Source organism: Plectropomus leopardus, chromosome 22, assembly GCF_008729295.1.
Source record: "Plectropomus leopardus isolate mb chromosome 22, YSFRI_Pleo_2.0, whole genome shotgun sequence".
NCBI lineage: Eukaryota > Metazoa > Chordata > Actinopteri > Perciformes > Serranidae > Plectropomus > Plectropomus leopardus.
In genome coordinates, this window is record NC_056484.1 from 22,487,778 (window position 1) to 22,502,181 (window position 14,404).

The following is a 14,404-nucleotide window of genomic DNA, read 5'->3' on the forward strand; positions in this document are numbered from 1 at the left end:
TTGGGGGCTTAAAAAAAAAAACACAAACTTTTGCAATCGGGTTCCAGAGTGTAATCTTTTTAAAACGCAAACCCTTCTGTTACCATGTAAACTGGATTTGTGCGGATCGTGTGAGAACGGTGACGTCACAACCGCACTTTTACGCATGGTGTTCAAAGTTACACTACCAACTATTGGCCTGGCATGCATACTACAGCAGTTTCAGTTTTGGCGTATCTGTGTACAGGACTGTAGGGAAAGACTTTTTTTAGTAGGGCTGTTCTTGTGTAAACGTGGCCTAAGTCTTGTAGTGTACAGTTGGGATTACTTGAGCCCACAGAGTGCTGCTCAGTGCTGCCACTTGTGGCTGGAAGATGTATTACAGCTTATACTACTGAACAAAATGGTCCTTTGCATCTCCTCCAGCCATCAGTGGCAGCACTGAGAACTCTGCTGCTGCTGCACTTGGAAAAGAGTAACACATTGTATGAGCTGCTCAGTGACTGAAATACCTGGTTTACAAAGACGACAATCAAGGACTCTAATGCATTGTATGACAGGTCCTGCATCAGCACTATAGGTAAACCTGCTAAGCGGCTATGGGCCAAGTGACCCCGCTGTCCTTTTCTCTCTCCCCCCTCTCTCTCAAACACACACACTCATACACACACACATCTGTGCACTTGTTGTCAGTCTGGGTAAAATTACTGCCTTTTGAATGACGAATGAATTATTGTGCAATTAAGGTTAAATTGTGACATCAGATAATTTTGTCTCCAGTGATCCAACTACAAAACTTAGCAACCTGTGATCCAATTGGCTCCGAACATCAGTCAAAATATAAAGCTTTATTTGAAATCTTTCTCCCCCTTCAACCATCCTGAATCTCAGCACTCAGGAACACCTGTGGTACCAAAAAGGCAATCTGTTTGTCCGAAACCAGGCTAAAGAGTTTTCAGCAGACGTTAGAGTGCAGAGACTCGTGGAGCTGAGACACGTTAAGTTTCCCCACAGACAGCACCACTGTCGAGTGTACATGCACTGCTCTGTGTTAGCTTCACTGACTGATTGTTTCCTGCCGAGGCGTTGATCCACAGACTCCTGTCAGCTGGTATCAACCTGTTAAACTCCATTGGAATGCATATGTTTATACTGAAATGTGTGTTTTCTATGTTCCACAGCCATCCATCTTAACTTGAAATTAAAGTTTATTATCAATCTCTGTCCAGAGTGGAGTCTCTTTTTGTCTGTCGTCTCGTCTCTTTAAATTATGGATAAACTCTGATTAACCTGCTGTACTCTACCTGCTGAGTGATGGACAGTAAACACACACAAGGCAGGCTTTCATCACATATTATTTACATAATGTTGATAAAACACAATTGAGATGACTGCATTTCCATTGAGAAATATTCTGTGACTTCTCTTGCGATAACATCAAAATTATAGTGTTAGAATTACAGTTTAAATATTGTAAAATACAGCATATAAAATGTGTGTAAAAATTTTTTAGAGGAAATATAAAATAAGGAAAATAACTATAAAATATAAATAAAAATACATGCATAATTTAAAATAGAATTATGTCACTGCTTCAAGTAAAAAAAAACACTGAAAAATATATATATTTTTTAGAAATGCTATAAAATAAAACATAAAATAAAATAAATCTATGAGATAAAAATTAAAAGTAAAATTTATACAATAAAATGATATAACATAAAATAAAGAATAAAACAAAAAAAAAATCTATAAAAATAAAATGAAATATAAATAAAATAAATATAAATATGTTTTTGGTCCACATGCTCAGGAGGGGCAGAGGACGGCTCGGTTTATGTAGCTCCTATGGTTCACCACTGTTTAGGTGCAATGATCAAAGTTGTAGTGTTGAAATTACAGTTAAAGTACAAAATACAGCACATAAAACATTTTGTTCAAAAATGCGGGGGGAAAAAGTTTTTAAAATTGAAGAGGAAATATTAAAAGACATAAGAAAAATAACTGTAAAATATAAAAAAAGATATAAACAATTTGAAATAGAATTACATAAGTGCTTCAAGTAAAAACAGATGCTGTAAAGGCTGCTAAGGCTGTTTGGATGCACTGATCAAAGTTGTAGAGAGTTAAAAAGTTTAAATAATATAAAATACAGCATGTAAAATATGTTTATGTAAAATATGTAGGCAAGAAAATATGTACAAAAACAGAAAAGTAAATATTTTTGAAAATATAAGAACAATAACTATATAAAATATAACTACAAGATATAAATAATTTAAAATAGAATTATGTAAGCGCTTAAGTAAAAATAATTGTAAAAAAAAATAAAATGAAAAAAAGTGCTATAAAATAACACAAAATAAAATAAAATGGTTTTGGTCCACATGCTCATGAGGGACAGAGGAAGAATCATTACATAGGTCCTATGGTTCACCACCAATTGGGTACATTGATCAAAGGTTTAGTGTTAAAATGAAAGTTTATATAAAATAAAAAATGCAGTATATAAAATCTGTGAAAAAAATTTTAAAAAATAAAACGAAGTATCTTTAAAATGCAATAAAAGACAGAAAAATATATATAAGAAAAAACTATATGAAATATAAATAAAAGATTTAAATAATTTAAAATATAATTATCTAAGTGCTTTAAGTACAGGGCTGAAAAATAAAATAAATGAAAAAGTGAAATAAAATGAATGCAATTAATGAATGAAATAAAATAAAAAGCATATGAAATATGTTTTAAAGAGGTATTCTAAAAATGTATGTCAAAAAATGAGAGGAAATATTGAGAGAAAAAAATAACTATATAAAATATAACTAAAATATTTATATATATTTAAGAAATTGAATTATGTAAGTGCTTCAAGTAAAAATAAGTGCTGAAATAATTAAAACACATTTGGGTTCATAATGAAACCATAAAGTGAAGTGCTATAAAATTCAATGGTGAGAGGAAACATATTGACGGGAAAACATTGACGGGATGCAGCACCGGCAACTCAGGATGCCCTCATACGGCAAGCCAAAGCTGCCAAAAATGGACACTTTTAAACATTTTTTGTTTGAATAAGCGCCCATAAAATGCGGTGTTTGGATGTCAGAACGGCTGTTTGGCCGCTTTGGCTTGCCATACCCTCATCAAAGGCAGGTGTGTAAAATGAGTCACGCGGGAAGACGACGAGAACATTTTGGGCCGTTTAAAGGTATTTGCACCGTTAAAAACAACAGGGTGAACGTGAATCTGTCAAATATATCACTATGAATTAAATCAAGTCATTGGGTCATGAGGCAGATACCTTTGATTGACAAGATAGGAGCTGCATTCAGTTTTTGGCAGGTTTTGTGTGTTGTATTGGCTCTTAAAATGTATCTCTAAAGGTAAAAGGAAGTCAAAAAGGACGGGAGTGGTTATGATCTCGGGCACAGAGCACGTAATATAATGCAGGCTCATACGGATAATGGCAGATAGTACCTTTATTTTTACATCACCCATCTGTAAAGTATGATAGGTTACTTTCCAAATGTAAACAAGATTTTAGACATATTGAACACATACAAAAAATGGGAACTACAATATTGTTTATAATCGTGTAAATGTCATGCCCGATCAAACTATAAATCACAAGCACGTAAAAACTAGGTTTTAAGAAACATTAAAGTTTCACAAAGACATAGCCTACCTGTGCTCTTACCACGGACGTAAAGTCATGTGTTTTTACATGCCTGACTGTTTGCCAAAATGTGACCATCTGCCAGAAACCGATTGTTGCGCGCGTCTTCAGCTGCTCTCAAATAGATCAGACACCGGTCTCACACTAGCAATGACACTTGCGCTGCGCCGTGCGCCGCCGTGCGCATGGCGTCAGATAGGACTGTCGGAAATGTGAAAATCCATGAATAATGTCTGTTTTTACAGTTCTGGCTGTGATAAATGGAATATTTTTGATTTTTAAACAAAACACAAAATGCAGCCATTAAAAGTTGTGTGTCCCTGCCATATGCCAATATAAAAAACATAAGTCCCTCCACAGTGATAAAAAAAATATATATTTTCAGTGTCTGCCCCCGTTTTGCACCACCATTTAATAAATAATGAATAGTCCCTTATTGTGGCCTCTTAGAGCTGTTGATGGGAAGATGTAACTTTTTATTTAAAGAATTATATATATATATATATATATATATATATATATATTCCATATTATTGTGTTCAAGGACTATCAGAAATGTCAGAATCCAATAATAATGTCTGTTTTTACAGTTTCTTGCTGAGATTAATGATGTAATTTTAGAGATGTTTGAAGAAAACATGCCCTCACCTGGTTTGGAAGGCATGTTGGGAAAAAAAACAAAGAAAAAAAAAAAGAAAAAATTTTCCTTAAATTTTTTTTTTTTTTTTAAAATTGCAAAAAAAAAAAAAAAAAAAAAAACTGCACTAGATACAGAATGCAGCAATTTAAAGTTGTATGCCTCTCCCCTATGCCCAAATAAAAACATTAGTCCCTAAACAGTGCTTAAAAATGATTTGACATGCCTCCCCCTGTTTGCACCCCCCTCTCCAATAACAAACAGTCCCTTAATTTGACCTTGTGGAGCTGCTAACGGGGACATGCAATGCTTTACTTTTAGACTAAAAATAATGCTTTGAAAATGAAAATGAATAAACACGTGAGCATAATAATTTCCAAAAGCATGTGCAGTCCGTTCCACCAGACTCCATGTCTGTGTTTGCGCGCGCCTCGGTCTCTCCACCTTTAAAAGCATCAGGCAGGAGGAAAGAGGGGAGAAAGGGAGGCGACTGCACAAATACAATGATCTCAGAAACTGGCAGCGACAATCCGAAGGCAGACTATCTCCGATCCGAAGCCGCCTACAGCCCATCCTCCCCCGACTCCTCTTCCCCGGAAGCCGGGCACCTGAGCAGGAGGCGGGACACGCAGACCACCAGCGGCAGCATCCTCCCGGAGGAGAGCGGCAGCATCCAGCCCCTGGTCTCCTCGGCCGCGGCCGCCGCCTGCATCATGACATCGGGGGAGTTCATGCAGACCGCCCCGCTGCTGGCGCACAAATCCAAGCGAAGCCTGCTGTACAAGGCGCTCTGCTTTCTGCTGCTCGTCTTCCAGGGCGGCGTCCTCGACTTCTACCTCATTATCTTCACCGACCTGTACTGGTGCTCGTGGATCGCCACGGACCTGGTGGTGATCTCCGGCTGGGGGATTTTCTTCATGAAGAACGCGCGCAGCAAGCGCGAGCGGGCCTGCGGCTTCCACCAGAAGAGCTCCATCTTCGGCTGCAACCTCGGGGAGTTCACCTACGCCTACCTGGCCTGGCTCATCTATGTCATCGCGTGTACCCCCAAAGTGGTGCTCATCCTCGAGACGTCCATCCTGGATCTGATCGCGCTCAAGGTCCCGTGCGGAGTGACCGGCTTTAAGATCATCGTGCTGCTGTCGGCGCCGCTGCTCTTCTGCCTCATCAACTCCATCATCGAGGATCTGAACGGGGCCACGCGCCACCACTCCCAGAGCTGCTTCATGAGCACGTGCCTGGACCTGCTGGACAGCTTCACGCTCGTGGAGATGCTGCTGCGGAGCGAGATTCCCACCGTGTACCTCAAGTACACCGTCATCTCGGTGTACTTCGTGGCCCTGGCGGTGCCGGTGATCTGGCTTTACGAGCTGACCGCGTCCGAGCTGCGCTGCCGGTGGCTGTGGGCCCGCTTCTCCACGGGCCTGGTGGTCAACGCGCCGCTGCTCGTGGTCAGGTGTTTCCAGGTGTACGTGTACAAGATGCCGGTGTCGGTTTTCATGTTCAAAAACATCTTCTTCCTGTCTTGTAAGCTGCTGGAGCTGGTGGAGCAGTGCGTGGCGGTGCGGGGGGTGCGGAGGCTGGCCGGAGGCAGCAACCCGGCACAGTTCTCACACTGCGTGTCCGAGAACGACATGTGTCCGCACGGATATGTCAACACACTGGCCGTCACCCAGTCCTAGAGCCCGGGATCACCGAGGGTCGCGAGCCCTCAGTCTGTGGTGATGATGGCGGGACAGTGCACAAGTGGTGTTGCGTTCCAGACACAGCTGGAAATTGGGAAAATCCAAATGACAAACACAGTTCCTGCTTCCACATAAACAGACCCACATGTAAGGCATTTAGACAACTATACATCAACATAAAGTTAAGGGAAAAGTAAATTCTTTTTGTACAACTAAATGTCAAAGTGAAATAGGCTAAATGTTATTAGACTAAACTTAAAGGGTGACTATAGAATTTTTCAACCTGGGCCCCATTTTCTCATGTTTTATTTCTAAATGACAAATGGCAACAAGAACTGTTGAAATTTTATCAGTATTGAGGAGGCAACTGCTGCAATATAATCCCAATAGCGAAAGTGAGCATTGTTCATTTACCTCTGCTAAAAGTGTTTGTTTTTGCCACTGACAGGCTCAGATTATTATATGTGTCTGGAAACATTATGGACAGGATCTTTACAGAGACAGACCTTTTTGTAGTAGTAAGAGGTGTAAGAGTAAGATAATTTTTTTAACCAGAAAAAGCCCAAAAATTGTCATCGCTAACCCCACCAGATTCCATTAAAATATTCCAGTTTATTAGACTAAACTTAAAGGGTCACTTCAGTATTTTTACCCTGGACCCCATTTTCCCATTAGGTAATTAATGGCGAAAGCAATTGCTGAAATTGGTTTGGTAAGGGCGAGGCAAAAACCAGTTGCAATGTATTTCCAGAGGGGCAATTGAACCCTGTCCATTTACATCCCCTATAACTGTTCATTTTTGCCTCTGACAGGCTCAGATTGTTATTATGTGAATACTGGAAACATTGTGGAAAAGATCCATTCAGTGAAAACCTTTTCCTTAAGAGTAAGATCCTTTTTGTTTAATGAGAAACAGCCCAAAAATCGTCATCTCTAACCCCACCAGACTCCATTTTAATAAACAGTAATTTTAGGATGTATAAAGCCAGCATATCTTCACATCTTAAGCGTTAAGAGTTAAGGGTTTATTTTACCAAACTAGAGTTGGTGATTGTTTGAACAGTGAAAAGACAAACCGAGACGACTCTTTTCAGTTTTATTTTAATCATGTTGACTCTAAATTAAATGTATTTTACACTCATAAAATTACAGTTTATTTTAACGGACTGGTGAATTTGGTGATGACATTTTTGTGGCCGTTTCTGATTAAAGAAAAGGGATCTTACCTTTTAACAAAAAGGTCTTTTTCTGTAGGGTCTTTTTGATAATGTTGTCAGACACAATCCGAGCCTGTCAGTTGCAAAGACAAACACTTTTAGTGGACGTAAATGGACGGTGCTCAATTGCCCATAGGGATTACACTACAGTTTTTTTTGTTGTTTTTGTTTTGTTTAAAAGACAAGATCTGTTTAAATTTGTCACTTAGACACAAAACATGGGAAAATAGGGTCATTGTTTTTACCCTTAAAAGGGTCACTTCACCCAATTTGCAGAAATACATATTTCTCAGTAACCTCTATTGCTGAGAAGTAGAGGTGTAGAGATGCAGGTTCGTAATCTAACCTTGCTCAGTGGTTGTGAATAGAAATTATTTGTACTACTCACATCACTGGAAAATGACGTTTGTCTTTCCACCAACAGCATCCCTGTTACTTTTAATACTCCACAAATCACACCTGAGGCTGTTTTCATTGGAACAGCTTTATAACAAAGAAACAGTTCCTGCAAAAAAGTGTCTCTGTGTTCTTTGGATTATCCACAGTAACAGGGACATTATTTGTGGAGAGAGTTAGAACTTTCGAAATTTTGTGAATGCAAGCCGAATTCCATTGACTTTCACTGCATAGTGGTGAAGACAAAATCTCAGAGATACAATAAAAAAAAGACAATGTCCAATAAAATATACGCAGAGTTAATTTCCGCTACAAATAAGCGACTTTAATACGTTTTGGTTAACCTACCCTTTATTCAACATGTTTCTTTTATGTCAAGTGCAATTTTTAAACAATACATCAAAACCATGTGATTTAAAGAGCTACTCATATAATAACGATACATAAAGACATGAACACAAAGACTGTTAAAAAACTGTTATAACTTGCTTACTGGGGGCCCATTGGCATCTGGGCCCCAAGGCAGCTGCTCTGGTTACATAAAGCGCCATCTGTGATTCACTGGCAGTGCCAAGTCCTTCACCAATTAACAACTGCTAGTGCAACTGTACTTTTCTATTTACTTTTAGTTGCAAAGAGATCCCTTCCAGCAACTTTTAAAAAGGAGTGTTTGCCTAAAACTTCAAAATACATCTCTCTTTTTTTTCTTTGAGTCTGGTATAAAATACCACCCTTATTTAAATAGCCAGTTAGCTGTTTTTTAAAATATTGCGTGCAGGAACTCTTTGCAAATATGTATTTCTACAACATTATCTTGCACACATCAACTTTATGCCTGGGCACAGATCATCAGCGGTTTTACATGCTGGGAGTATCAGTAACCTGCTACAGGACCATGAGGTAAACACTAGAAAATGCATTCACACGCATTTCCTGCAGAAAATGCGTGTGAATGCTGACCACTGGAATTAATCCAAAAGCAGTGCTTGTAATGGAGAAATATTAAATATTGCCTGAAAGATATGAAATAGACTCACTACACTACTGAAAAACCTGGAAGCTACACTGTGAAACTGGCAGAATTCAAAGTTAAACTGCATTACCTAAAGAAGCTGGAAGCTGAAATACACTGCGAGGAAAGCTGGAAGCTTAACTGTAAAAGTGTCTCAGACACTGAAACCTCAGAGCCGACTCATCTCTCTGAGGTTTCTTTTCTAATGGTCGATGGCATGTTACACAACAGGAGAATGGATTTTCCAATTTTCAGACACGTCTGGAACGCGTCGTCTGTACCAGCCTTACAATGCACCCCTTTCAGACCACTCTTCAGGTGCTACAGTCAAACCCAACACCTGCAATAGCCTACTAACAAACAGAGCAAACTGTAGTGCATTGGACCATGTTGAGTTGTGTGTGTTGAGTCTGTGAGTTTATCGCTGCACCTGAATGGAGAGACAGCAGCCGGACTTTGTGTCATGTTGGGACGTAAAGTGCAATTTGAAGAACCCTCTGGTTGGACTTGCCCCTGTACACCAGTATTTTCTGTTGATGACAGTGTTGTCTGCGGGTCTGTGCTGCTTCTAAATGTGTCCGGTACTGACGGTAGAGTAGACACGTGTGTGTAAGTTAACGCCATGCATAAAGATCCAACAGTGCCATGACTAACAGGTTTTCTACAGCCCTTTTCAAATAGACCCCCGCAGCCGACAGGAGTTTCTGTAGGTGTCACTGGCTGTGCCGCTGTTTTACTACTTCTCTCACTTCTTGGATGTCCTTAAAGATCACTAGCTACTGTTCACTCTGACATTTGTCAGTTCTCCGAAGCTCTCAATTTCTCATTCATGGGCCTACTGTATTTTTTCTTTGCTGAATGGTCATACCAAGTGTACAAAAAAGCTCAGCAGACTCTGAAAAAGTCATTTTCAACAAACCAGTGAGTCAAGTCTGGGACTACATATATTTATGTTAAAATGTATGGTCCCATTTCTTTTTTTTCTCTTTTTTTTAAAGATATTTTTAGGGGGCGTGTTCTCCTTCAATAGACAGGACAGCACAAGTGTGAAAGAGGGAGAGAGAGGGGGGCTGACATGCAGCAACGGGCCGTGGCCAGAATCTAACCGCTGCAGCGAGGACACAGCCCCTATACATGGGGCGCCTGCTCTATCCACTGAGCCACCAGGCGCCCCATGGTGCCATTTCTGTCAAGAAAATCAGTTAGGAAAGAGAATGTCCCATACCTCCAAGATTACAGACGAAAAAACAAAGTGCCACAAAGCAATTCGGATACATCCTCCCAAATCTAAACCAATGGCATACAGTCATCAGTGATGTGGTCTGTTTATTGCGATTATACTCACTTCAAATTTAGAGGCCATTTCATAGTGTTAAAAAACAATCTGTCATTTTAGGGATGTTTTTAGAAACAGTTGGCCCAGCAAATCAAAAACTTTATTATCAACTTGTTGTCTCTTGTTGGTTCAACACATTTAGAGCCTGTTTATACCTGGTATAAACATGCGCCTCGGGTGATCTGATCCCAAGTGATCAAAGCTAAATATAGGTGTAAATTTCAGCCAAGACGCATTGTGAAACGATCACTCAAACCTCTTGCTAAGGTGGCCGGGGATGCATTTGACCTCATATCTTTTGCAGTCGTCATCACTGGCCATTGACAAGGACTACGTCATCAATGCAGGACTTGGTGGTTGTTTCATGGTAGGGTGCTAATGCTCTGTAACATACCTATTTTGTGTTAAGTTGTGCGAGGTGTTGCATGACCATACATCCTTTTGCCCCATGGATGGAGACATGTTAAATTCTCCTGACAGTGATATCTTCAGCTTTGCTGACTCAACAGCCATGACAACTAAGCACGCTACAGAGCAGTAGGCAAAAATGTGGAAGTAATAATTTGGCTTGGGGCAGCACTTAAATCTGAACATAGGTGTCAGCTGGAGGCACCAAAACACATGTTAATGCCAGGTCTGAACAGGCTTTTAGACACTGTAAATGGGATATTGTTGGTTTTGGTGCATTTGAACTGGGGTTGACCATCTTGCCCGACATTTATGTGTTTCTGATATGCAACCTCTTGGGTATTCTCTCTTTAAACGAAAGGCAGGAGTTCAGTGCCATGCCATTGCTATAGCACCACTAGATGTTTTTGGGGTATCCAAAGCACAGGACTTAGACAGCGGTGATAGGCAAAGCTGGTACTTAATCAATCCAAATCTTTACCACAGAGGTGGCAGGCCAGATAGAATGATGACATTTTTGTAATGGTCTTATGCATTGCTGAAGCCACTTGGCAAACTGCTGTGCTGATAGGGGCACAAGATCATCAATGCTCATTTGGCTTATTTTGAAAGGCATTAAGATGGAGGACTTGTTGATAAGTGCTTGGTGCAGCCAGTGGCGCCCCCAAGCAATTGTATCAAGGTGGACAATCCCTGAAAAAAAATGGACGCTGATTTTGCTGTATGTAAGAGGCTGTGACATGTTAATTTATGAGCTAGCAACCATGTCATACTAGCTTGTCAGTAAAGGGGCTAAATAATGCTCCAAAGTTAGGATAAATTTTTGTGAGGGAATAATTGACATGACCATTTTCAGTAGGGGCTCTTGACCTCTCACCTCAAGATATCTGAATGAAAATGGGTTCCATAGGTACCCATGGGTGCATGCCCACCTTATGCTAATCCCATGCAGTTTCTTGCAAAAAACGCTCTTATGAATTATGTCTAGGAGCGCCACTGATTGCAGTGACATCTAGCAGCTGCTCAAATTGTTCTGTCATCATAACAGAGCTGCTAGCTTTGAGCTGCATTGCATTTGCCCAACAAGCTTCCAGTCATCTTGCAAAGAGAACATCGACAGTGTCATCTGACTCTGGTTAAGACAAGTAATCAGATCAAAAAGTTGGACTTTTCCATGGAAATGATCCATGGAAACAAATGAAAAGCTAAGTACGTGCTGTATCCAACAGGTTGTGTTTAAACTCCACTTTTTTCAGAGTGTATGTAGACGTTTACATACTGATGAGTTAGGAGACAATCTTTATCCTGCTGGGCACAACACATGGAACCCCAAACTCCCTCTCAATGGGTCAGTGCATTATTTACAGAAGTACTGTACATTTACTGAACTAACACCACAGCTTTGTTTGAGTAACAGTAGGTACAGTCTGTCATGGCATGATCACTGTCCTCTATAAGCTTAGTAATGTTGTATGTAATGAACATGGCTGATCAAAGTATATTAGATAAATATATGAAGATGTATAGTGCAGACATTGTGCAATATGAGTCAGAGGGGTGTGAATTGATTTTAGTGCCTATTATTTTGGAGCTGAATGAATTTGATCACAGCAAGGGGATCTGTGCAATTTGCCTCCTGTGTTTGCCTCCTTGTGCGGGATCAGGGTATGCATGTCAGAGGTTGTGCCTTGTGAGAGTGTGGGACTGCTGAGGGGTTAAAAATCCAATAAGGAAGACAGCCCACCCAAAAAGGACCATACAGAGTTTTGTATAGTTTTTGCCCCTTTATTACAAGTCACAAGTACTTTACATTATTGCTGATATTTTTAGAGTGTACTGTAATGGTTAACATGTTAGTCTACCCTCCAGGAAGCCAGTGGTGTCTTATTCTTTCAATATAGCATTGAAATTGAACTTATACTCTTGAAACCTGCTAAACCTTCACAGTGAACGTCACATCTAATTTTTGTCAAATTTGAATTTTACCGCTGTATCTATGAATCCTAACCCTTACCCGAAGTGCACATTGATTTGAAAAGCCTGCACTGAATGCCATATGTCCAATGTGTACTGTACACGTACTTCAACCTCCTGGTTGGGTCTAGGTTGCTTAATTCCAATGAAGGGGAATCGTACTGCATCAATATACAATGACAAAGAAGAAATAATGTGTAAATAGTATTGGGAAAGTCGTTTTCTTATTGCTATGAAAGTTGCTCACTTGGAGAGCTAAACAGTGGAATCACATCATCATGTGATGACATGGTGCCTAAAAATACTTTTTTCCCCCATAGACTAACATGGCGAAAGAGACGTCTCTAAATCAGTGGATACATTTTTTTTAGCTTAAAAACCCCAATGAACTGACTTGTTTCATCATTGGGATTTGATTCATCCGGTCCAGCAACATTTGGAATGTCTAGAGGAGTGTCATGAGCGCAAACTGGAATTAGCTGCTCAACTGCCATGAATCTGTAGTCCACTTGCTCTGTGGGCCCAATGATGTGGAAGATCCTTATCATTTTACAAACAGGTAGTTCAACCTTTGTCAACATGCACTACTGAGTAACTCTCATGGGAATGAATCGATACCCCCCTACAGTGGTGTATCCAGTTCTCTTTATACAACCATGGTCATAAAGCCAGCTCAATTTTAAATAATAATAATAATAATAAAAGGTTTTCCCAGTCTGTTATGGAAGAACTTGACTGGCCTGCACAGAGTCTTTACCTCAACCCCTTTCAACACATTAACTGGAACTGTCTACAAACCTTTTTGGCCATAAAGTTGTGGATGGTAATACAGACTAAAATGAAAAATCAGTTAGTTGCAAAACAAGAATTTTGTAACTGTGACCAAGATTTGACGTTCAAGGTGAGGGAGGACCTAAAGCAGGTTTAACTCTCTGCAGGTGTTTTTCATGTTGTATTGAAATGAACTGATAGCAGGGACTGCCTGGAGGAAAGCAAAGTGAAAACATGCAGTTTCCTTTGTAAGTCTTCAGAATTGATGCAAAGCACATGCAATATGTAGGTAAAAAGGGTCAAACATGCAAAAAAAAAAAGTGACTTGTCAGTCAAAGCCCTTATTAATGTTGGTTGACTAAACCCCAGCAGAGTGATCACTACAGTAATGTAGGTCAGGAGAGTTCTGTTGTTATGGTTCTGGGTGTAAGGTAGACCTAACAAAGAGCTCCATTTATATCTTAAAAAAATCTACACAGTCTACTTTAAAAGTACACTGTCAGAACTTTATATGTAGCTGTCGTTGGGATACTTAATTTTCAGACATTTGGGTCCATTATTGTACATTTTGCCAAAACAAGGGACTTATTCATTTACCTTTAGGGGTGCTGATGCACCAAATTACTAACAAACAATCCAAAATCGATGCAAAAAGATGCATTTGTTGCATCTCGTGCAGTTGAACTGACCATTCATACATCTGTCCACTTTCCCCAGAAATCTCACACCTGCAGCTATCGGCCATTATGATTAGGACTGGGTAAGGTGTTGAGGACCAAAATATCCCAGTACCAAGTAGTATTGCAACATCTTTTGTCAAACAATACAATACCTTTTTATGGCAGGGGAGTGATTCCAAATTGTCCCAACACCCCACCGGATCAGGAAACATTCTGTTGCTGCCGTCTCTGGAGCTGCTTTCATGCAAACATTTAGTTCAATATCTGCATGAGCTAATACTGCAGCAGACGCTAACATCAACCCATAGCTATTAAATGGTCCGAACAAACTCACACTAACACTGAAACACCTCGACTCTGCGGTTAAACCTGTTAATAACCCGTTAGCTGGTAACTTTGGCCCTGTCACCCTGTGTGAGGCTGGCTGAACTCTTATAACTGTCCCCTCTACGGAGCTTGCACTCCTACAGCAGCAGCCACTACCCATGCCGTCTGTGGTGTGGTGAAGTCGAGCGTGGTGTATTGACAGAGTTTGCACAGCGTGCAGAGATGCCACCAAAAAGTGTGAAAGTATGGCTACACTCCACCTGCATAATGGTTATTGGATGCTGTGCTCTTGTGGTATTGGTA

The 14,404-nt window shown here is 40.1% G+C and overlaps 1 protein-coding gene across 1 annotated transcript; it reads left to right on the forward strand.

Annotated features, from left to right (window-relative positions):
• Positions 1-4,798: 4,798 nt before the first annotated feature.
• tmem121b (transmembrane protein 121B) lies at positions 4,799-6,564 on the forward strand. Its single transcript, XM_042510945.1, has one exon. It carries the CDS (start codon positions 4,799-4,801, stop codon positions 5,975-5,977), a length of 1,179 nt encoding a protein of 392 aa, XP_042366879.1. The 3' UTR covers positions 5,978-6,564.
• The last annotated feature ends 7,840 nt before the right edge of the window (positions 6,565-14,404 follow it).

What these genes read in the sequence shown, in the direction of transcription:
- tmem121b (XM_042510945.1), top strand. Translation starts at nt 4,799, where the DNA reads ATGATCTCAGAAACTGGCAGCGACAATCCGAAGGCAGACTATCTCCGA.